Source organism: Crocodylus porosus, unplaced genomic scaffold, assembly GCF_001723895.1.
Source record: "Crocodylus porosus isolate Cpor-Errol unplaced genomic scaffold, CroPor_comp1, whole genome shotgun sequence".
Lineage (NCBI taxonomy): Eukaryota > Metazoa > Chordata > Crocodylia > Crocodylidae > Crocodylus > Crocodylus porosus.
In genome coordinates this window covers 41,316,696-41,340,064 of record NW_017728886.1, presented here as the reverse complement: position 1 = coordinate 41,340,064, position 23,369 = coordinate 41,316,696, and the positions used below count along the sequence as shown (strand labels likewise).

Genomic DNA, 23,369 nt, shown 5'->3' with positions numbered 1-23,369 from the left:
TGGCAGAGGGTAGATTTAGGCTAGATATCAGGAGGCGCTACTTCACTGTCAGGGCGGCTAGGATCTGGAACCAACTTCCAAGCGAGGTGGTGTTGGCTCCTACCCTGGGAGTCTTTAAGAGGAGGCTAGATGAACACCTTGCTGGGGTCATGTGACCCCAGTACTCCTTCCTGCTATGGCAGGGGGTCGGACTCAGTGATCTGCTCAGGTCCCTTCCAACCCTACAAACTATGAAACTATGAATGTCTGTACCTAGCCTAAGAGTTCATATTAACACCACTAAATGAGGGTCAGGGTTTGCATACGGGTAGGAAGCATTCTATGGCAGAGAATTGCCATTACAAATTATCTGAGATTTTCAAGGTGTATCTCAGGGAACATAATTTCATTTCATACCAAATCCACTTTAATGAAGTTGCCCTTGGACACCACATAACATTATAAATGGAACAGGACCTCACCTGATAGGTAGTCTAGAGTCATGCCAGATATGGTAGGCAGCCTCCTATAGTTGGCTGCCTTGCCTTTTTACTTTAAGGAGACTAAAGCTAAAGCATATGTCTCTTCTGTTGTGGAATGAGCAATTCTGATCTACGATTAGACTGGAATCTTCTTCCTTCTTGCTTGAAGTTAGTCTCTCTTCAGGAAGTTCACTTTATATTGTATTGCCCCCTCATGAAGTACTGAAGTTATATGGATAATGACCTATGAGAACATGAAAAAACAACATGGTACTTGGGAAAGGCATGTTTCAGTCTTCGACTGCTAATTCAGTCTCTTCTCTTCAGCATGAGAATTACTTAAAGTTCTGTGAACAGGCTGTCAACTACTGTGGTCTTCATTTCCTAGCAACTCCCATGTTTTTCTATTTCACTATATTTATTTATTGTTAATGGCTAAATGAATATGAAGAACCTCATGTTGCATATCTCTGCTGTCTTGATACTTGCAGGTGTTTTTGGAGCAGAAGAAAATGCTAAAAACGGGGCTGAATATAGCACAGTTTAAACGACATGTACCTGTGATCGAAAAAGAAACAAAGGACTACTTTAAATCCTGGGGGCAGAATGGTGAAAGAAGTGAGCAAAACCCCATGCTTTGTATTTCAAAAGTTGCACTGAAGGGAGTGGCAAGGGAAACAACCAATATTAACATAGTTTAATAGTAATGTTGTAGCTGTGATGTCCAAAGTATGTGAGAGGCAAGGGTTTTTGTTGATGATATTTTCGTACCAGTTGGAATAGAGTGCACTTGGTTCAATAACAACAACCACAAAAATCTTTGCTTCTCACATAGTTTAGCAGTATTTTTTTTTATACATGATCTACTACAATGCATTTAATGGAATGAAATAAGACATTTAGGCAAAAAAGTGCCAATCATTTTATGTTCAAAAGAATCAAATACAGAACTTGTTCACTGTTTACACAACAAATCTAAAGATTCTAGGAGAATAAAGCTGTTCAGAAATGCATTTAGAGGTGCACTGATACATTGGTCGCGTATCAGATCAGCACCAATAACAGGAAAATTAACATTATCGACATTCGACTTTTAATGGCTGATAACGTCACTGGTAAATGCCATGTGCGTGTGTGCAGCTGCAGCATGCATGCAGCCAAGAATACAGCTGGCAAGCTTAGAGAGCAGCATCTGGCCAGTAACCGTGGAGGAGAAGGGGCATGGAGGAAGGAAAGGGCATGGGGAGGGCAGATCAAGGCCGCCACGGTGAGGGAGGGAGTGGGGCACGTGTTGACCAGCCAGAGCGGTGAATGTGACCCTGGAGCTGGGAGTAGGATGGAGCTGCAGGGGGGTGGTGAGGGGATGCTGGGTGGATGGGTGGCTTCCCACCACTGCATACCCCCTGGGGAGGCATGAGGGGTATGCCCCCCTCCCCATCTTCCCCCATATTTGTGAATGGGGCGAGGGGAGGCTGCGTGCTGCAGGCTCAGAGCCAGGGGCAGTGCTGACTTCTTCCTGATGGGAGGTAGGCGCAGCTGTGTGGGGCAGGGGGCAGCACTGGGAGAGGGGGCTACAGGGAATTTTGGGGTGGCTGTAGCCCCTCAAAACCTCCCTTGTGCAAGGTAAAGGCAGCAGAGCAGGGTGGCACTTGGGGGGGCTATAGCCACCCAAAAATTCCCTGTATCTCACTCTCCCAGCACCCTTCTCTGCCATCTATTCCAAAACTTGCATGCCAAGTAAAATGCCTTCACATGCCATGCTCTAACATGTGTGCCAGGGGTTGCTGACCCCTGTGTTAGATAAAAGGACATCCAGTTAAGAGGTTTTAAATAAGTGTTACTGCAACATATTCCTCTTTCCAGTAATTTCCCAGTTATCCCCTCTCTAGTGTCCTATGCCAGAGATCTACCTGTGCAAAAGCATTTTTTGAAACAATCGCATTAAAGAGAAGAGCATTGAGAACTTAAATTACTTGTTCAAGCTATACATTTCTTTCTGGAGAAGAGAAATGAATGGCCTGCAAATTTTAATGCAAATATCCCTGAAATGCTTTCTTACCAACTTTTTCCTTGTTTTTTTTCAGACTTATTTGAAGCACTGTCAGAGCTCATTATTTTGACAGCAAGTCATTGCTTACATGGGAAAGAAATCAGAAGCCTACTCAATGAGAAGGTGGCACAACTGTATGCTGATTTGGACGGGGGATTTACTCATGCTGCTTGGCTCCTGCCAGGGTGGCTGCCACTGCCAAGTTTCAGGTATTAAAGCTAATGGATTAAGTATTTCTTGTTGCTTAAGTAACCAAGTAACTTGTCTGCTCTTGATCTTTCTGATTCAGGTCTTTCTGGGTCTTTAAATATGTATTTTACACTCCAAAAAAGAAAGGTATGCAAGGATATTTCCTTTAGGAGGAATCTAACAGCAGTATATTAGTTTGTACTGGTATTCCCTGAAACTGGAAATAGGACAGTTAACTACCTTCACATCCCTGCCTTATTAGCATTTAAAAGCATGACAACTACAGCAAAACTAAATGTTTTTTCTTGGCATTAATGACCATGACCAGCTAAAGGACAGTGGTCCTGAGTCTTTTTTGTGTATTATTAGTATATTTAACAAAAGAAAATATGATTTAGTTCAAGGTTGTTGGTTGTAGCCATGTTGGTTTAAGGATATGGGCAGACAAGGTTCTTTGGGTAAATATGATCTTTTTTATTAGACCAATAAATAGCTGGAAAAATTGTTCTTTGCAAGCTTTCAGGCACAAACACCCTTCTTCAGGCATAGGGAGAGTCTGCTGGTGTTTTGTGCTCTCCTGGGTGGAATAAAAGCCAAAATGCAGAGTTTGCAGGAGAGCACACACAACACTAGTAGGCTCTTCCTATGCCCAAAGAAGGGTGTTTGTGCCTGAAAGCTGGCAAAGAACAATTTTTCTAGCTATTTAGTTGGTCTAATAAAAGATATCACATTTACCCAGAGAACCTTGTCTGATTTAGTTCAATTTAGAGAATTGTTCTTTTTCTACAATGCAGATAACTGAGGACATGAAGATAATATTTCAAGTTGCATCAGGAAAGCTTTGTAGGGATCAGCAGATCACTCCTATCTAATACCTTCAGCAAAACTGCAACTCAGTGTTTCTAAACTAAATGGGATTATGTAGTCATCTGGATTCAAGATTAGTAATTTAACACCATCTGTACAAAAATGATTGTTGATATTTTCTTAACTAGAGAAGTCAGTTTTACTCCACCTTTAAGGTAAAGACATTCAGTAAAATACAAAAGATGTTGCAGTCTATTTATTTATTTATTTATTTATTAATTAATTTTATTCCCAAATTCCAGTGATTTGAATAGGATGATTAATTGCATTTTCCTGGCGGGTATGCATTTGTACAATTGGGATCACTGCATAGAACAGTGGTTCTCAACCTTTTTAGTCGTGGCACCTCTCTACCACTTTTTTGAATGTGGTGGCCTCCCTGGTTGAGAACCACAGTTGGTGCTGCCTCAGCTTACCTCAGTGCTTCTCAGCTGGGTGTTGCTGCTTCCAGATAAAACTGTCCTGCATGCCTGCTGCACAGCCAGCCTGGGAAGGGCTGTGGCATGTCCAGACAGTCCTGTTGCATTAAGGTTCTGTCTGCTGTAAGTTGGGCTGTAGCCCTTTCTTGTCTGGCCTCTCTTAGAAACAAAGGTGTGAGAATGGAACGGTTCTGTGCACCTTGGTTTCCAGGAGGGGCTGGACCAAGAAAGGCTGCAGCTGAATTAGCCTCTGCTTGCTTTAGCAGTTGAAGGCAAGGTTCCCTCCAAGGTGCGCATGTGCATGGTGGCGCACAATTTCAAATCTTGCTGTACACCACCTTTTTTAAAGCCTCGCACCCACCCAGAGTAGAGCTGGGTGCGGAGCATGCGGAGGCCTTGGGGCCATTGTGGGACATTTTACCAGAGGTAAGCTCTTCACTCCTCAGGCAACAGCTCCTCCCCAAGGCGAAGCAGAGGTCGGGACAGGGATGAGGGCTGGGGCAAAATGCCTCATCATGGTGCAGGGGAACTGCTCTGGCTGTTTGTTTGTTTGTTTTTACCTTGTTGTAGCCAGAAACTCTGACTGCTACTGCTTTCACTGTATCCAGTGTGCCAGGACATTCATTTAGTTACTAGCCAAGTGGGGGAGGAGTTCACGGCTCTGCTCCCACCCTTGCCCCAGCTCCAGAGAGGGATCAGGGGGCCCAAGAACTACGTCTTGCAAGGGGTCTGCAAAGATTGTGGGCTGGTCCTGCATGTGATTTCCCTCTCATACAAGTTTTACACCATTGTAAGTTTCTATTTTTGAATTAAGTCACTACTGATTTGCAAAGGCATAGCTTAAAAGAAAATATAGGCCTATAAACACCGTAGAAGGAAACCATTGCATGTAAACAGTTCACATGACTTCTAGTGGTGCACAGAACTCTTTTACTGCTTTCTTTATTTTACTTTTCTTTGGCACAATGTTTGGGTAAAGCTATTTAATTTAATATGTAAGTACCTATAGGAGTTTCTTCATCAATACACACTCAAGTACTGAGGTTATGCTGGTATCTGATTTTGTGCGAGGGGAATCAGACACTAACCCTCTAGCTGTTTGTGAAAACTGACAATTTTAACTCTTAAATCTGTTCATGAATGTATAATACCCCATAAACACAATACCTTGTTGCTGTCCTTGAGACATGTTGCAGAGCCCCACCAGGCTTATTCAAACAACATATAAGAGTGCTTAAGCAGAACTCAATTACTATTCAAGTGGTCATATGTTTGTTACGCTAGTAACGGGAATGGACTGAAGCGGTGCGCTCACGGATTGCTACATCTTAAAGGGAACATTGGTTGAAGTTTAATTTTAAGTAAATGAGTCACTGTCCAGGTAGTTGTCTACCCAAATTCCACTGCCGACACACACATGCTCTGCCTAAGAGAGGTTCTTTTGGATCATGCTGTGTCCCTACATGTCCTCATTGCCTCCCTCGCTGTAAGGGTTGGAGAGCCATCAACTGTCACTTAGCCCTGGATTTAAGAAGCAGCTGTGTGTTGAGACGTGATATACCTAGCTCCATTAACTATTTGACATGGGTTGTTTTAGAGATTCTTTTCATTTTAAGTAGTAAGAACTTTCAAGTTACTTGGCATAATAATAAAGGTCAGATTTTATTTAAAGGTATGCCTTGGCATAATAATAAAGGTCAGATTTTTTTCACTAATTCCCCTCATCTCTGGACAAGGAATTTTGAGTCCACCTTTATAGAAGATACAAGTCACAAAGTGACTTAAATTCACTATGGGAAGTACATATAGCTACTGCTACTGGTAGACTAAACAAGCATAGAATAAGTAACCTCTACTCTGCTTTGGCACTGGAGAGTGGTGGGTCAGCACCCAGCTTTCTAGCTGCATCACCTCACATATTCTGGTCCTGTTCTGCATTCACAGGTTAGAGGGAATTGTATTGCAATGATCTCTTTTGTATCATTGCTGCTTTCCGTTTAGGAAGAGGCAATTATTTGCATATTTAGAGGTGAAAAATAGAGAAGATCATTTAAAATGGTGTTAGCATTAACAAGACCTGCTGAAGACTCAAGAAACTGGTTGGAGTGTGTTACAGGAGAGAGTAGATATCTCATTCAACACAACAAAGCAGTATAATGATGTTTTGTTCCAATGTTGTTGTGTCCTTTCATATGTGTTTTGCCCTGGTGCCTGCAGAGTCCTGTGATGCCATGTCATATAATTCTCATTAACCCTCGTATAACTTGTGATGAAATTCTGTGTCTCAGACATTAGCTATCTCTTGAGATATATAATTGTCAGTGACCTTTGAAATTGTTATAGAACACTGATAAATATTTAGGCAATGAACAGTTGTCTCTAATTTAACTCTCTTTAATAAAAACATTCATTGGCATCCTAGATGTTTGATCTAAATGGGATTTAATTATTTGTAAGAAAAACTATATCTGTTTTGATAGATCTTTACATGCATCTTTGTTTATTTTATGCACGGACACTAATAAAGATGCTTTGTGTTACAGGCGCAGAGACCGAGCACACAGAGAGATAAAGAACATTTTCTATAAGGTTATCCAGAAACGGCGCCAGTCAGGAGAAAGGGAGGACGATATGCTTCAAACGCTGCTGGATGTTCGATATAAGTAAGTGAAAATTGGAAATGTTGCCACTTGTAAACATTAGGAGGAAGTGTTGAGTATTTAACACTTTTATACAGGAGGCTTCATTTACCAATTTTTTTCTAAATTGAATGTTGCTTGTCATGTCACACATCATCCTTGGGTCTTAGATTTTCCCCTGTGTGCTGTTTGTTGTAGCCTTTGGGAGATGATATCCCTTTTCCTGTCTTTTTTACTGTAATTGTAACTGAGGGTTCTAGAAGCTGGTTTTGCCTTTTCCATCTCCTTGTAGAGCCTGAAGAATTTGCACTTTTTAGGGTTGGACTTTGAAGTCTACTATTTGAGTTCCTCAAAGTTAAGATTACAAAAAAATGAAAATCTGGCCCAAATATGTTCTTATGACATATTATACAAATGATGATGTGTGAAAGTACCATGCTAAATCAGATTAATGGTCTATCAAGCTCAGTATCCTATCTTTAATAGTGACAAGTACAGTAAAAGTGCTATTATCCGGCATCCCCCATTCCCCAGGGGATGCCGGCTAATCAAATATACCGGTTAATTAAATGTGCGCCGTCTGGTGCACTTCCCGGCATTAGTGTGCCTGGGGACAGGGAGTGGGGCCCTGCGCAGGCTGCTTTGCCCCGGGCCATGGGGTGAAGAAGTGACAAAGAGAAACTCGGCTCGTGGCAATGAAACTGGAAGTTCCCAGGAAGTGGTACTTCTGGTTTTGCTTTTGCCGTGTCCCTCGGATGCCGGTTAGTAGAATTCTCCAGCTAATAAAGTGCTGGTTAACACAGCTTTTGCTGTAGTATGATGCTGTAGAAGCAGAGTGTATGAACAAGGCAAATGTTGAGTGATCTTTTTCAAGTCATACTTTTCCTGGCATCAACTATCATTGGTTGGTGATGTTGGAAGATACGCCCCAACTGCTCTTTTTCATGGAGGACAGATCCATAGGGAACTATTAATTAGTCTTATCCTTTTTTGAACATGGTTATAGTATCTGTAGCTACAACCTCCCGTAGTAGTGAGTTCCACAGTTAATTATGTGCTGTCTTTTTTCTAAAGCCTTCCTTCAGTTTGTTTTAAACCTATTTCCTCATCATTTCAGTAGCTGCTCCCTAGTTTATGTATTCTGCGGCTTGATGAATAACAGTTCCCTATTTACCTTATTCACATCCTTCATGATTTTACTGGCCTCTATCATATCCCCCCTCAACTTTTTCCTTGCTGAAATGAAGAGTCTTAATATTTTTAGTTTCTCCATAGCTCTGACTATCTCTGACTCTTTCTGTACCTCTTTTAATACATCTTTCTTAAGATATGGAAACCAGAACTGTGCTCAGTATTCCAGATGTAGGTGTACCGTGGACTAATACAGTGGCATAGTGATGATGACATCCATCATCTCTCCATACAGCCTCCAGTATAACGTCTTTATCTTGCAGTGATCAAAGTGTATTTCCCACTTTGCTTATCTGTCCTGATTATCAAGTTCTTAAGGTAAAGAATTCTAAATGCTTACAGGTGAGATTACCCCTGTGTTACAGCAGGAATATTTTCTCAGGAGTTAGCTCCAAAGATCAAATCAGATGCCCCCTCCCTAAACCTCTTGATTGTAATTTTTCTAATCAAGGTGACTGATTTTTAATTTGCAGTTTTCACATTTATTATACAAGTTAGAAAGTTAGATTATATCTCCTGCTGGATATCTCAGATTCTTCTGTGCTACCCTCCAAGCCTCTCTCAATTTTTCAGCACTTCATTTCTCTATGAAATAGAAATAGGCAGATACTAGGCACTCTGTTGTCCATATACAGATAAAGAATACATCTGTGAACTGTTGACTCAATAATCTACCATGCTTAAAAAACAGGCTTCAGGAGAGCTCTTGCCAAGGTTTTATTTAACAGATCCAGGCTGTGTATATAGATGTTCAGTTTCTGCCACAATCGCCGTTCTCCTGGTAGAAACTGTAAGTGTACAGATGTTCTAGTTTTTTCTCGCAGAGCAAAAATGGCAGAAAAATGACCTGGCACCTTGTGTTGCCCCTGCCCAGGTCTTTGCTAGGATTGGACCCTCAGCTGCCCCTTTCCAGCCCCACATGCCAGGATTGGGCCCTGTATCTGCCCTGTGTGGTGATTTAACACACAGGGCCATGCTGTCCAGTTTGTGGGGCTTCCTAAGGGTCTGGAATTTTGGAAACTTCTCTCCTCCCACCAAATTTTGGATCTATGGGGAGCTGTGTGGGCCAGATGACACAACTCCAGGGGCCAGATCTGGCCTGTGGGCCAGGGGTTGAGCACTCTTACTCTAATGCAGTGTTTCTCAACCCATGGGTTGCAAGAAGATTTCAGAGGGTCGTGAGCCATGAGTTGAGAAACAGTAATCCTGGGGAAAGTGTGGAGACTGTGGCAGGGGGAAGGGGGTGGGGGAGAGCGAGGCTGGGCTGGATGCTTGCAGAGATGGGGAAGCTGGGGGATGCTGCTTGGGGTGGAATGGACTGTGATCAAGCTGCCTGGTGGGGGCTGCCACAGGCCTCCCCTCCTCCCTCTAGCACACTCTGCTGCCACCCGCATGAGCCGGAGCCACTGCAGCCATCATGCTCTGGCCTGAGCAGGACGGGAGCAACTGGAGGCACCTCTAGCAGGGCTGGGTGGGGGTGGCAGGGGGCTGCAGATTGGGAGTAGGGGCACCAGCAGGGCTGGCGTAGGGCAGGGGCTGTGGGTCAGCAGTGAGGGATACCAACATGGTGGGGAGGGGCTGGGGAGTCTCTGGGTTGTGTACTGGCAGAGCTGGGTGGGGGTACAAGGCTATGAACCTCTGGAAATGGGTTCCAGTAGGAAAAAGGTTGAACCACTGCTGTAATATACATCATCTTGATCTAGGGATGACCGTCTTCTGACAGACGACGAAATTGCTGGAATGCTTATTGGGTTACTGTTAGCTGGTCAGCATACGTCCTCAACCACCAGTGCTTGGCTTGGCTTCTTCTTAGCTAGAGACAAATCAATACAGGAGCAGTGTTATGTGGAACAGAAAGCAGTTTGTGGAGATGACTTGCCACCATTAAGTTATGACCAGGTTTGTATGTTGCATAATTTTTTACAGGCTAACTTGCAATGGAATATTTCTGGCATAAACATGTTAAATTTGAAGTTAGTGACTGAAAGTACATTTTAGGTTAGGGCGGGCAATTATTTTGAGCAGAGGGCCGCTTATCCCGTTTTGGCAGGCGGTTGAGAGCCACATGGATAGCCCCACCCCTTGACAGGTGCCCCGCCCCCTGGTCACCATCTTGGGACCAATGTCCCAGGGCCAGCACTGGTGGGGCCCAAAGCGGGGTGCAGGCTGGGCTGCACCAGCAGGGAGTGGAAAGCTGGCCCGGCTCCATAGAGCCCCTGCTGGCTGAGACCCATGCTCCTGCCACCCTGCTCTGGGCCCCACTGACACTGGCTCCGGACACCGGTGCGGGCCCTGTGCTTCTGCTGGCTCCCCGCTTGCTCACACTCGGTGCCCCCCAGCCCTGCAGTACAGATGGGGAGCAGTGCACAGCCTCAACCCCCTGCTCACCAGCAGGGAAGAAGCTGTTGCTGAGTGTGGGGAAAAGTGGCCTCTCACCTGCCCCACGGGGGGCTGTCTCAAGCAGGCACAGGCAACCTCAGGCAGGCTGCGAGCGACTGCAGCACAGGCCATGGGGTGAGGGAGGGGCCACTTTTCCCCATGCTCAGCACCAGCTTGGCAGTAGAGCTGGGTTACAAGGTGGTGCTGAGTGTGTGGGGGCAGGGAAGCAGCCCCCCCCCCCAATGTCTGGCGCACTGCGCTGCAGCTGCTCACAGCCTGCCTGGGGCTGCCTGTGCCTGCTCTGGACAGCCCCACGCAGGCTGCGAGTGCCTGCAGTGCGGGGTGCTGGCCATGGGGTGGGCGAGGGGCTGCTCTTCTCTGCACAGGGAAGGAGCCCAGGGAAAAGCTGAGCAAGGGGGGAAAAGCGGCCCCTCCCCCACCCCATTGCCTGTGCTCCCTGCTGCAGCTGCTCACAGTCCGCATGGGGTTGTCTGGAGTGGGTACAGGCAGCCCCTTGTGGGCTGCAAGCAGCTGCAGCGCGGGGTACCGGGCATGGGTGGGGAAGAGCCGCTTCCCTCACACACACACACACACACTCCTTCCTTGCCCAGGGTCCCACCCCCCTCCCCCACTTACCTGAACTTTCTGTGCCAGGGCAGCCACATGCTCCCAGCCCAGAAATGCCCAGCCCCACTGTTGTTGGAGCCCGCTGAGCTTCCCCTGGGTCCTACTGCCCTTGGTTCCTGTCATTTTAACAGAAACCAAGGGCAGAGAAATATTAATTTTCCAAGTTGTTTAGGGGCCTCGGGCTGGAGCTTGCCCACCTGTTTTGGGTGGTAGCTTGTATTCTAATATTGTATCCTAAGCAACATTTTTCTTCTGTTACATGAAGCAGAAACAAAAAAACAGTGTAACTAAGCAAGTATGTATTGAAAATGAGCTGCATAAGATGTTGATTTTCAAATAGGAAAAAATACTTGTTTTAATGTTAGATATTTTCTAAAACATGAAGAAATGATAACGCTTACCTTACTTACAGCTGAAGGATCTGAACTTGCTGGACCGTTGTCTAAAAGAAACTTTAAGGCTTAGACCTCCTATAATGACGATGATGAGAATGGCAAGGACTCCTCAGGTGAGTACATTAGAGTACACGGTTTGTAATATGAGAGATTTATGCTCAAGATTATATCTGAAGACATGACAGATCCAGAAATCAGGATCTTGAATTTAATAAGAAGTGAAACTCTGAATGATGACAGCAAGTTGTGCAGTGAGGTGCAAAGTTAGGTAGTCACTGACTGACATGTGGGAGCAATGCAATATGCTCACCTTAGAAGTTGCACCTCTAGCGCGCAGGCATTGTGTATCTGCTACAGATTATTCTAAGGACATAAAATGTATCACTCTTGTTCTCCAGAATATACACGTAAACTTGTCTGCTTTAGGTATTTGTGATGCACAGAATCAACCATGCACTATGGCTCTTTTGATGGTGTTAATCTTACCTCCTGTATAAGAAGCAAGTCCTGTCTTCTGCTTGATATCTTGTTCATTTTGTACTTTTTGAAAAATCCCTTGGGTTTGAAGCCTTGATGGAAACTCCTCCCCTCTCCTTCAAAAGGGGAGGGAGGGAGAATAGCTGGCTCCCTGAGATCCTGGGGAGCAGAGTTGCAGTCCAGTTGCCACCTGAGGCCACAGGTGAGCTCTTAAGCTGCCACCATGACAGAAGGGATGGTCCCCAGGGGGGTAATGGCATAGATGAGTGCTGCTACCGCCCCTGTGATGGTAGCAGCATAGTGCTAGCTGTCAGAGCTCACTGCTGCTCTGCACTCCAGAGCAATGCCAGGCTTTCCTCCAGAGCCTGGCACTGCTGTGCACCCTGGAGCAGCACTGGGCTTCTTGCCAGGTGACAGATCCTGGTACAGCTCCATACCCTGAGGCAGTGCTGGCCTGTCCTCTAGCCAGGATTTTCTCCAGCTGTCTGGGAGCCTGGCACTGCTCCAAATTCAGATCAGTAGGTATCAAAGAAGCCACCCCCTCCCTCACATGTGGGATTGGTGAGGGTTTGAGTTGCTGATCTGAGGGTAGCAATACTGCCAGTGAAAACCCACTACTCCTAGACCCACTGACATAGTTCCTTCTGCAGGGCAGAGGGTGGGCTGTCATTGGTTAGATTCACTGACAGATTCTCCAGTGAGGGGTGGGGAATGAAGGAGCAAGCTCCAATTACCCCATGGCTGGGGAACATGCCTTTGTGGTGAGTGCAGAGTTGGAGTAAGCGGCCTCTGAAGAAGCATATTCCCCCATAGCACTCTCTTTTTATAGTGCTACAAATGAACCAAGGCCATAGGCTCCACATTTCTTTTTTATAAGCATTTTCCTGTGTCAGCCTCCATTAGCAGAGCTAGCTCCACTTCTTACCCAGTAACTTTTATATCAGGATGCTTAAATGCCACGAAGTACTTTCTGGTATTTCATCAGTTTGTTGGTAGATGGAGCAGTAATGCAGGCTACATTACTCTGAGAGCATATTGTCTAGCTTGTACACTGTAAGAAGAGATAGGTGTGTTAGTCTGAAGTCAGGCAGAAGTTACAGCAGGGTAGCACCTTGGAGACTAACTGGTTCAGAGAAGCAAACTTTTGTAGGTGACAGCTTGCTTAACCTACAGTCAGATATTGTGACAGTCCTCTACAAAAGTTTATGCTTCTCTGAACCAGTTAGTCTATACGGTGTTACCCTGCCCTGCTTTATAGTACAAAAAGCTTTTTCTCTTAGATAAGAACTGCTTTCTTTATACATGTTCTTCTGAAAATAGAACCTTTTTTTGATGGCTGGTTAGGTATTTCTCAGCATTTAGAGTATTGTTTCTGACTGGCTAAATAGCATTGCCACCAAATCAATTTAGGAGCTCTCTCAGTACTGCCTATAATTATTCATTTTTTCATTTTGGTTTGTTTTACCAAACCAATGCCCACAAATACTTTGTAGTAACAGCCTCTTCACTAGATGTTTTTTTTCCTGCTCATTTTATGGATTTTTTTGGTAACATGTAGGGCTTCTTTTTTCCCCCTGTAGACTGTTGCTGGCTATACTATTCCTCCTGGTCACCAGGTCTGCGTATCTCCTACTGTTAATCACAGACTTAAGGATTCTTGGGTAGAAGCCTTAGAGTTCAAACCTCATCGTTATCTCCAGGATAATCCAGCAGCTGGAGAGAAGTTTTCATATGTGCCATTTGGTGCAGGTAAGTCAAAGAATACAGTAAGAAATTGCTTTAGTTGGCTGACAGTGGCAGAATATTAAGGAAGTCATTCAAATACTGGATGCCCTGTGCCACAGTTGACTGAAAATCCAATTCACTCTAATAAAAATAAAATCAGTGGTTCCTAGTAAATTTGTAAAGCTTTTCTTCTGTTGCTTCATGAAGCATCCTTTCAAATGGAAAACTGATTGTTCATGTAAAAACAGCCAAACAGACTATGCAAATGCTGTATAATATATAAAGTAACCCGTTCTTATTCTTTTAGTTCTAGTGATTGAATGTATTACTTGAAATAAATAAAGAAGAAATCTTTAAATTTTTTTTACTTTAGTTTGAGTTTTTAACAGGGAAAAACCCATCAATGCACAGTCAGCAACTTTTGTGTTGAATTCTTGCATCAATAATAACTATCATTGTGCATAACATTCAGACTTTCAGAAGTTAAATGTGTGAGCAAGGAGCAACTGCTCTGGAAATGATGTCTGAAGAGTTGGCTGACTTTGTGTTTAAATTCTCCTTTAATACTGCATTAATGTAATGTTTTAGCAGAAAATAGCTGTACATGGTAAGAGATTTGTGAATGTCAGGGTAACACATGTGAGAAATTTGATATAAGAACTAACATATTTAATGAAAAGTGATGTGGCTGTTCCTTCTTTTTTTTGTTTGCTTTTTTCCCCTAAGTATTAGCCCCAATCCAGTAAAGCACAGGATTGTACGTTTCTAATGAATTGGGACCATAATTATAATTGTTTAGAACTGATGAACACCTTTGTGTTAAGTTTACAGTATTATTATTGTATTATTAATGGTGTTGAGTTCATAGAAGTGTGATAGCGCTCTCTGTTCTGTGGACTTCCCTTTAGGTCGTCATCGTTGTATTGGAGAAAATTTTGCATATGTTCAGATTAAGACAATTTGGTCTACTTTGCTCCGTTTATATGAATTTGATCTCATCGATGGATATTTTCCTACTATAAATTATACAACTATGATTCACACACCTAATCATCCAGTTATCCGATATAAGAGACGGTTGTGCTGAGTTTGATACAGAAATATTTATATCTAAATGGCAATAATTATTATTTTGAATTAAGTGGTTCAGAGAAAATATACTATCCCATTGGACATGTAGTATAATGGCAATGAGATAAATCTAACTACAAAACATGGAACTATTTAGTACTTTGTACATTCTACAATAACAAGAGTTTTATTAGAAAAGGCAGCATTTTATACTTGTGTAATAATTTTTAGGCAGATACCAAATAATTATTAGAATTGAATTAGTAATCACAGGTGAGGAAATAAAAGGTTTAAATCTTAATGTCTAATGACTTTTTAAAAACCTACCATGTTTGAGCTAAGGGAGCAAGTTTGTGCACTTATGGACACTTGGTGCTGCTGTGCAGTTTGAGATTGTTAGCTCCGTGGTGTGGTTGTGTAAGCATACATGTGTATCCTGAGCATGCAAACTATACATGGCAGGTATGTGGCTTATGTAAACATGCCTGTTGTGGACCCAAAGTCACAAAATTATAGCCAGACCAAAAAACACTGACTGGGAGCAAGGGAGAGGAGGAAAGACAATGACCCTTCCATATTTTAGTGCTAATAGCTAGCTAACTGGTGAGAGCAGAAAGGAAGGAGGAAACCTGAGCTGTAAGTCCCCCTTCACCCAGAGAATTTTGAGGCTGCATATTTCTGATTGCTACATGACAGGTTAAGCATTGTCCAGTTTGCTCTTCCACACTCCTTTTGAAGCAGAGCCACGCTACACCTTGCATTTGATACGTATTGGATTAAATGGATGGAGTGAAATAGATAAAGCTTTCTGTTTCCTGGAAGTAAGGGTCTAGGCTACCTTTTTATGTGGCTGGAAAAATGCCATTTAGGTACACGAATGAAACAATTCCTCCCAAGTGATTTAATTGCCTCAAAATAGGCATCAAAGAGACATTTTCAAAAAACAGTAGGCAAACATTTAAATATAGATTCATTTAAGTTGTCAGGTTGGGCACCCAAGATAGGCTAGTCACTCTTTGAAGTATTGGTATGGGTATAATAATTAGCAGAACTTCACAATTTTGTGAATGAATAAATAGTAAGCAGAGTAAGGCAGTTGTCAGAAAAATATGCTTGTGTCCATGTAACTTTGTCTACAAGAAGCTGAATGAAACAGCTAAATATTGTGCTACTGCTGTTTATTTTTCCCCCGGTATTGTTAATTGTACATTTTTGAAGTGGAGTTGTGATAATGGATGGAAATAGCTCTGATGTGTAAAAAATTTCATTAAAATTTATAATTCCTTTTGGTGAAAGTTGTTTTTTTCTGTGCTCGGAACAGTGCATGTTGTGTCAAACACTTATTCTTGAAAGATTTTAAACCTTTGAGTTTTTCCATTTTGTTTTAATTTTTTTTTTACTACTAAAGGAATGAATAACTATGAACTTGGCATTCAAAAGCATCAATAACAAGTTTCTGCCCCTTGCTGTGAGCACAAAACAGTCTTATTATTAATGGTCACGTCTTATTTTAAACATGGACTAATAAAAAGCCTGAACATGTAAATCCTCACTGTAGGCAATTCCTGTTGTAGGAGGCCCTGATAACAAATAGTTTCTATGGTTGTACAAGAGAAATCAAAGCAATTAAAAATTATAGCATCATAATGCAATCAGTGAGAGCTGGGTTGGGTTGGACTCCTTTCCTAGTCAGTAGCTGTCAGGTTCTAGAGTAGATTACACACTTTTTTTGGTAAAGCTTGTATTAAATTGCACGTTCTCTTAAACCCACATGATGCTACCTCCATTATGCTACCCAACAGTGGCTACCAGTGTCGCATGCATACATATACAGCCATCTCTGTCAGGTTCAACCCATGCTGAGGACCCTCCTAAGAGGAGGCAGATGGTTCATAGGTTAGAAGCATTTTTTGTCCCTTGAGCTGGGACTCCACTGGCAAACTGCTCACCAGACAAAGCATTTGAAAGAACTGAAAGCAATTCTCTATAAACTTATTTTAAGAACCATCTGTCACACTTTCAACCCATGTAGAGCTGCACCAGTGCAAACTGGAAATGGTGAATGGCACATAGTCAGATTCACCATCATAACACCTACAAATCCCCATTCTGCATGAGTCTGTTGTAGTAAGAGGGACACTTCTGACTTGGGGAGCAACAGAAGAGGTTCCTCCACACCTCAAAGAAAGGGGTTCTATAGCTGCTATTTTCTGCTTCTAAAAAGAGGGAATATGGCCTTTCTTGGACTTTAAAAAGCTGAATTCAATTCACTAAGTCAGTGTCAAAATGGTTACCTTGGTATGTATCATCTCATCCTTGAGCTGGGGGACTGCATCACAGCAGGATGGTGGTGCAAGATGGTTATTTCCATATGGCTGTCTTACAGGTAATGCCTTTGTTTCATGACAGATCAGGACCAATATTAACATGAGCTCCTTTTCTTTGGCTTATTCACAAACCTGGGAATCTTTACCCAGATCTTTTCACTCAGGGCTGCACGCCTCAGAATATAAAGTACATGCATCTCAATACCTGGCTGATAGAAGACCCTATGGAAGATCATGTTAGAAAGTCTACCAACTACCCTGGCACTCTGCTACTGCTTTGTCCTGTGGTTCAGGAACCAGAAGTCCACTATGACTCCAGCACAAACATTGGTCTTCACTCACACTTTTCTGAACATGGTGTCAGCGCTGGCCTATTCTGCTAGTGCAGTTCGGAGCCCTAAAAGAATTTGTTTTTCCACAACAGATGTGAAAGCATGCCTCAATGTTTAGCTATGCACCTTGGTCACAACACATGCCAGATTTCATCTCAGGGACATGGAGGTCTGGCTCTGGACTATAATTTCCAGAGAGAGAGTTTCTGACCATAATAACTATCCTGGGTTCTATGTTCTCCATAGGATAGGAGATGGACCAGGTAATGTAGGTTTGGGTGTGGCTTTCCTTCCCTCTGCTGCATCAGGGTTCATGATAATTCAAGTGTATATTGGTTATTTGCAAATACAGGGCTCTCTGAGCAGAGGATGAGGAACAGAAGATACTAATTGCAGTGCTGACAAAATACAGTGGGTATATGGTATTCTTACTGGACAGAGAGAGAGGCCTTTGAAAAGATGAGCTATTCATACAACGGTGCTAACAAACAGAAGATCCAATCCAATTCCACTAGAGATAATGAGAGATTTTTCACAGACTTCAATGAGAATTCAATTCAGCCTCAATTATGCAGTCATTCAAGAAAGAAAACCAGTGGAAAGAACAGGACACAACAGGATTAAATCTTGCCCCCCAGCTCTCACAGTGGCATCAGTTAGATCAGTGGTTATCAACTCTCTTAGCACCCCTCAATATCTTTTCTGAATTTAGATTCTAGCTCTGTGATTCAGAAAAGTTATGGAGAGTGCCTTAAGGCTAAAATGTGGAGACCCATGGGTTTATACGAAATTGATTTCACTGATGCATATTTTCCTACTATAAATTATACAACCCTGCTTTACACACCTCAGAGTTATCAGATATGAAACAGTTATGCTAAATTTGAGGAACTTCTTCATCTGATCATCAGTGTTATGAAGATGAGGGAAATCTAGCCATGACATGTGGAACCACTACACCTACTATAACTGCATTCCTGAATCAGTACTTTGTAAGACATATAATACATTTACAAGGTTTTATTCATAAAAATGCTGTCTTCCATCTGTGTAGCAACTTTAACATGGATTCAGGCCTGACAGTTACTTAGCATCCAACTCACCAGTCAAATCCTAAGTGAGGAAAAAGCTATTTTTCAAGTGTGAATCTTAACTTCTAGAATGAGCATGTGTTAACCTACTTCCCTTCATCCACCTAAACTAAGGAGTGAGATGCAAGTCTCCATGTACAGTGGGACTAGAATCTGTTCTGATGGGATTGTTGTAACAAGCAGGGTTTGAATTACATTCTGACTCGTGGGGAGCCTGTGATGGTGGCAGCTGATAGCCGGAAGAAGCCACCACTGCTGTAACCTGAGGCGCAGGGCAGGCTCTCGTCCGATGGGGAAGCTCTCGTCTCTTATGGGGGGGCTCAGCCCTGTGAGCTCCCCTGTAATTCAAACCCTGGTAACATCTGAAATTGGAAGGTTTGCTTTGTGTGTTTGTAGCCTGTCAACTGCAGAAATGTACATACTGTTTTATGTAATAAATACATTCTTATTTTCAAGAATGACCCTAGAATTGCCATGGAGTTTTAATACAGAAAATCATAGTATTTTCACAAGAGGGATAGTAGAATATTTACATCTTACTGGTCATCTGAATACTGGAAATGGACAATGCACGAAAACTTTGAACGAGTAACTGGGGACTTGAGGCAGTTTTCAGAGGTTTTGTATTTTCATTAAGTGATACAGAACCATTCCGTAAACATTTAAGTCCATTTAAATTGTGTCAAGGTTACTTGGTCTCATTTTAAAGTAAGCAAATTAATATTAGAATCTCACAAATAACTGATTTCTGCAAATTAGCAAATAGTAAGTAGAGCAAGCCCATTCTCAGATTCTTGGATTGGAAAAGAATGCTTTTTTTAAACATGCTCTCTCTGTCAGGCAAGTGTATGATGTAACTGAACTTTGCACCACTATGGATTTTTTTTGCCCTCAGAACTTTTGTGTATTTTAAAATGGAGTGGTAGTAGATAAAAAGTAGTTGCCTTGCAAAGAATTTATTTCAGTTTTTTTGACAATTTTCAGTGCTCAGAACTGCATACATGCATATAAGAAACTTTGACTTAAACTGAAAGCCTTTCTAAATTAACTCTTATTGCTAAACAAATGAATAAGTCTGAAATGAGCATCACAATGGCTACTCATAATTATCAGTGATAGTTATGCCTTTTGCTGAGCACAAAACCACCTCATTAAGTCATTTCCCATTTTAAACACAGAAAAAGCTTTGGCATGTTAAGCTCACTCCTTAAGAAGTTTTCATTATGCAGAGGCTTAATAAAAATCCTTTTCTGTGGTGGAACAAGTGAAATGAATACCACAACTTCTATAAAGTAATGAAGTGCAAACTGGGTCTCTCTGCACTCCCTAGCTGCTAGCAGCCTCCTTGTGCTCAGTATAAACACTTCCTACCTATTTCTTTCAGCTGTTGAGGTTGAATCACCCAGAAGGGTTGTCTGGCTGTAGTAATGTGCACAGAAACCAAGGTGGCTCTTCTACTTCAAACAGTTTCAAACAATACAGCATTTAAAAGGATGAAGTCATCTTTTATTTCAGTACTTTGACAAAATACCCATAAAATTCAAAACTTCTACCATTACAAAAATAGGTCTCTACAAGTGATATTTTGCCTGCACTGCCAATAGCAGATATATTAGAAGAGAGTCATGTTAATTCAGTAGCCTTACCAGAAAAACAGTGCAGTGCACTTTGAGCTACACTCTGCAATCTCACTAATGCTTAAGTTTCATACTTGCACCCGCTCGATAAATACACACTTTTTTCATAAGTTAATCATTTAAATTAGCATTCCACAAATATACATGTAAAATTAATGATTGATCTTTTTTTGAATGAACACCAGGTGCCTATATACAGAAATTCCAGTCTGCATGGATATGCCAGCAAGGGAACTGTATACAATCGTACTGCTGCGTTCATGTTGGTCCCACAATATACACATTATACAAAAGCACAGGAGCACAGATTTACAAAAGGCAATTTCATTTATGTCACTACCAGTGATGGAAATATTGAAAGGTTATTATCTTCTCATACCACAGTGCAACTGAGTGTAGGAAGCAGAACCTGTAAAATGGGAAAAGAGAATTTAGGTAAAGTGCTGGGTGACTAAAGAGGTTTACTCGAGGGGTTCATAGGCAGTCATTAGACTATCTACAATAAGCTTCAGATGGCTTCAGTAAAAATTATATTTTAAATGGATTTTTTTTATGGACAGAGTCAAGAAAAAATCCACATGGATCTTACATTAAAGTGGCTGGATTAACAGTAACTCTTAGGAGTGGCTCACATGCAGTCTGACAAGGCGTTTTGGTTCCCATTAGCTCACAGCTATATTTCTGTTACAGTTATAAAACCAAATGTATTTAGTGCTTCACTGGGGAAGTGCCTTCTTCAGAGGTCATGTAATGGGCAAATGCTACAGTAGGTCTAACAAGCACTGTCAGACGGGGAGCAAAAGGCAGAAAAGCTACCAAATTATCAGAAGTGGACCAGGGCAGCTCTGCAACTGGGCTGGTGCCATGCTGACTGCAGTGGTGTGATCATCTGCCACTCCAGCAGTGGCTATTTTTGCAGTGCCTGGGGCTGCTGCGCTCAGTTACACTACACCGTGTGATGACTTGTAAAAACCCTATCCAGCTGGGATTCTTGGCAATAAAATTCTTGCTTCAAAGTGATTTGAGAGCCTAGACAAAAACTTAGTGAGACTCGAAATCTGTCATGTCATGCTTATATGTAATGCATGATTCCATAGTTTCCTCCTACAGTCTTTCAGCTTTTTTTTCTAGTGGATATTTGCTGCCTGCTTTCTTTTCAGCTGCAAGTCTTAAATCAGAGAGAAACTATGCCTAAAACTCAGCTTCTATCAGACTTACTAACAAACCAACAGATGCTCTGCAAGTCAGACCAGGTACGGAGTGACTTGTTTTGCCAAGAGACCTTGACAAGGAAAGCACGAGTATTTACCTGACTGAACGCTTCCAAGTCGCCTCTGTAGTGCCTCTAGCCGATTAATGTAATCTGTTAAAGCTCTGTCAGGATCATAATTTTGCAACTGAGGGCATGCAAGGGAAACTGGATTTATATCAGCATGGAAGCCATGGTACCTAGAGGAAGAAAAACCATGAAATATAGCTTTTAAAATTTAAAAATACTGTACTGACATTCTGTTTCCAAAGGAAACTCTATCAGAAATAGCTAAATGTTATGGCTGTAAGTATCTATGCTGACCTTTACTATTACCTTTTACTTTCCTGAGGACATAAATACAGCTAATTAATACCTTCCAAGTCCACAAGAGATCTAGTTCAGTCCAGTTCCAAAAGTTTCAGTATAGCAAAAATATTTAAATAAAGCCAAAGAACGTTTATTAGGATATTAAAATCAAACACCTATAAATATGGGGTATTGGCTGGAGGGAAATTTGGAGAACTCAGCAAATTCAAGGAGACCTGCTGCCAATCTACACACCTCCTCCCACCTCCAGCCTCCCCAGCCTGTATAGGTAAAAATCTAGGTTGTGCTGTCACAAATAAGCCAAGTAAGACTTAGGGATAAATGTTGTTTTGTGTTTGAAGTGCAAGCAAATAAAAGGTTGGGATGTGGATCTATTTCTGCCTCTTATCAGTAGCCCACAAGGTTATCTGTCATCTGAATAACATGGCCCATGGTTTGAAAAAGTTTGTGAACTGTTGGCACCTGATTTTCAGATAGCCTTAGGGATGCACAACTCCATACAAACTCTGTAGAGTACAAACGCTCCAAAAATCTTGTCTTTTATGTGAAATCCTGGCTCACCAGGGTGAAAATTTCACTTCTAGTGCTATGGCGGCCAGTCTTCTGTGCAGCCATGAAAGGGTTTGCACAAAACATACGCATCATTTTGCAGCAACTACAATTGGATGGTTTTAAAAGTTGATTGGTTCTGTTGGCCATTGTAATCATCAAAAGGCTAAAGAACAGACAAGCCAGGGGTTGAACAGGCACATGAAGAAACTTGGAACAATGACAGGGAAAACATGGGATGTTACCTACAAAAAGTGAAAGTCCCAAACTTTGAGTCCCAAAATGACACTCATATTTTTTAGAAAATGTTTACTATTATTTTGGACAAACAGTGATAATTAAATGAAAAGTCACCTTTGCTGAGAATTTACAGGAGATCGGGGAGACTCCAGGTCTGATCTGGATCTGAGAGAGGAATGTCTCTGTTCTCCATAAAGATCAAGACCACCAGAGAAAGAATCAGACCGTTGCTCATTACCTAAAAAAACCCAAACAAGTATCATCCATGGGAAAAATACCAATCCCTTTAAAAAACCTGGATGTTTTGCACTTTAGTATTCCAAATGCATTTTTCTCTTTTACATGCAAGAAAATGAGATTGTTGAAACTACAGTTGGATAAAATAGCAAAAGCAGTAAAGCAAAGCATGTCCAACATGATCAGCTGCCTTAGCACCATAAAATAATGTACATGTATATACATAAACCGCCTACCGGTCTTACATGTATAAGTCAAATGGAAGCCTCACCGAGGTTCCTACTAGCTGTTCTGTTCAGCAAGGAAATCATTCGTGGAAAATGGGCTCTGCCAAACACTTTTCCAGTTTACAAACTATGGTTGATTCTCTTTCCTTCGTCCTATACTCAGGGACAATCACTACAGTTCTCTGCTTCTCAGGATCTTGCTTACTACTATCAGATCTAGCCAAGATTTCCCTTTGAATGACTCTCAAAAATATCTAACTTAAACTGCAGAAAGTAACTTTGAACACCAGCAGGGGCTACAGATGCAGCACAGGGAGCTCCTTGTAAAAAAAAAAAATAAAATAAATTCTCAGATACAAGTCTGATTTTTGCTCCTGCTTGAACTTCCTCAGTTTTGAAGCCATTAAGCTCAGCATGGAATGCCTCTGAGACTGATATGACTGGCACCAATGCAACTTGTACTAGCTGATTTAGTAGCTGTACTAGCTCTTTTTGCACTCTCTACAAGAAAACAAGTGGGGAACCAGATATCCCAGATTCTAGCTATGTCCAAGGGATGCAAGATTTTTTTTTTTTTAATCTGACTTGAGATGAGAACAAACTGGGAGGAAATACTTCCCAGTGCAATGACATAGACAAAAGATGCCTGCTCTGATGCAC

General features: G+C 42.1%; 2 protein-coding genes across 10 annotated transcripts in view; one reads left to right on the top strand and one right to left on the bottom strand.

Moving 5' to 3' along the window:
* Nucleotides 1-15,785, top strand: part of LOC109308659 (lanosterol 14-alpha demethylase) — a 21,840-nt gene extending 6,055 nt beyond the window's left edge. The window contains exons 3-9 of the mRNA XM_019533100.1: nt 953-1,079; nt 2,546-2,720; nt 6,530-6,649; nt 9,520-9,715; nt 11,235-11,330; nt 13,275-13,443; nt 14,328-15,785. Coding sequence (XP_019388645.1) covers nt 953-1,079; nt 2,546-2,720; nt 6,530-6,649; nt 9,520-9,715; nt 11,235-11,330; nt 13,275-13,443; nt 14,328-14,506 — 1,062 coding nt within the window. The 3' untranslated portion in view covers nt 14,507-15,785. The remainder of the gene's footprint in view (nt 1-952; nt 1,080-2,545; nt 2,721-6,529; nt 6,650-9,519; nt 9,716-11,234; nt 11,331-13,274; nt 13,444-14,327) is intronic.
* A 3,939-nt stretch (nt 15,786-19,724) lies between these two features.
* AKAP9 (A-kinase anchoring protein 9) overlaps nt 19,725-23,369 on the bottom strand; it is a 216,142-nt gene continuing 212,497 nt past the window's right edge. For all 9 annotated transcript variants that reach the window (XM_019533012.1, XM_019533055.1, XM_019533069.1 and 6 more), the window contains 3 exons: nt 22,360-22,483; nt 21,187-21,326; nt 19,725-20,286 (listed from right to left, as the gene is read on the bottom strand). In XM_019533012.1, the coding sequence (XP_019388557.1) occupies nt 20,243-20,286; nt 21,187-21,326; nt 22,360-22,483 (308 nt within the window). In that variant the 3' untranslated portion in view covers nt 19,725-20,242. The remainder of the gene's footprint in view (nt 20,287-21,186; nt 21,327-22,359; nt 22,484-23,369) is intronic.